Source organism: Gavialis gangeticus, unplaced genomic scaffold, assembly GCF_001723915.1.
Source record: "Gavialis gangeticus isolate Ggan-Ray unplaced genomic scaffold, GavGan_comp1, whole genome shotgun sequence".
Classification (NCBI taxonomy): domain Eukaryota; kingdom Metazoa; phylum Chordata; order Crocodylia; family Gavialidae; genus Gavialis; species Gavialis gangeticus.
In genome coordinates, this window is record NW_017729004.1 from 529,953 (window position 1) to 531,164 (window position 1,212).

General features: G+C 68.5%; 1 protein-coding gene across 1 annotated transcript in view; it reads left to right on the forward strand.

Moving 5' to 3' along the window:
* The first annotated feature begins 642 nt into the window (after positions 1-642).
* The window catches only part of LOC109291057 (zinc finger protein 398-like), a 17,096-nt gene continuing 16,526 nt past the window's right edge, over positions 643-1,212 (forward strand). Inside the window, exons 1-2 of the mRNA XM_019507917.1 lie at positions 643-667; positions 742-1,187. Of these exons, the coding sequence (XP_019363462.1) occupies positions 643-667; positions 742-1,187 (471 nt within the window). The remainder of the gene's footprint in view (positions 668-741; positions 1,188-1,212) is intronic.

The window sequence follows — 1,212 nt, forward strand, 5'->3', positions numbered from 1 at the left end:
TCGGGCCTCGACCCGCCTCCGCCTCGCGAGGAGCAGCCCCGGGGCTGGGGCCTCGGCCCGGCTCCCCGCTCGGGTAGGACCGGCCCCGGGGATGGGGGCCTCCTCCCGGCCTCTGCTCCGACCCCGGGGGCCTCCCCCCAGCCGCCCTGCCCAGATAGGACCAGCCCCCGGGCTGCGAGCCTCCGTCCGGCCTCCCCACCCGAGCAGTGCCCGGCTCTGGGGCCCTTGTCCCGGCCTCCCCGCTCGGGTAGGACCAGCCCCGGGGGTGGGGGCCTCCTCCCGGCCTCCCCACTCGGGTAATATCAGCCCCCCCAGCACCGGGCTCTCGTCCCAGCCTCTGTTTAGTGCTGGGGGCCTCAGCCCAGCCTCCCTGCTCGAGTAGTTTCACCCCCCGCTTCTGAGGGCCTCCTCCCAGCCTCCCCACCCAGGTAGCATCAGCCCCCCAGAGCTGGAGGCTTTATCCCAGCCTTGTTGCTCCAGTAATATCGGCCCTGGGGCTGGGGTCTCATCCCAGCCTTTGCCCAGCCCCAGGAGCCTCATCCTCACCTCCCTGCCCAAATAGTATCAGCTTCTTTCCAGCTCTAGGGGTCTCCTCCCAGCCTCCTCACTCGAATAGTATCAGCCCCCAAGTGTGGGGGCCTCATGCCAGCCTCCCTGCTCAAGTTGTGTCAGCCCCCAGGCCTGGGGCCTTCATCCAGCCCTGAACAGTATAAACCTCTGAGCCCAGGGGCCTGCTGCCAGCCTCCGCCCCAAACCCCTCGGCCCAGGGCCCCGATCCCAGCTCCCTTTCCCTTTGCCAACAGGCCTCGGAGTGGGAGGCCGAGCTGCAAGCTCCTGGCGTGCCCGAGGTGAGCTTCGTGAAGGATGCCCAGCTGCAGACAGCCGCCATCTCCCTGTGGACCGTGGTGGCGGCGGTGCAGGCGGTGGAGCGCAAGGTGGAGGCGCATGCCGCGCGGCTGCTGAACCTGGAGCGGCGCTCGGGTGTGACAGAGAAGAGGGTGGTGGATTGCGAGAAGACCATGGTGGAGTTCGGGAACCAGCTGGAGGGCAAGTGGGCCGTGCTGGGCACCCTGATCCAGGAGTACGGGCAGCTGCAGAGGAGGCTGGAGAGCATGGAGAGCCTGCTGCGGAGCAGGAACTTCTGGGTCGTGAGAGTCCCCCCTGCCAGCAAGGGAGAAGACCCAAAGGTGCCAGTATCGCAGCTCTGACCCG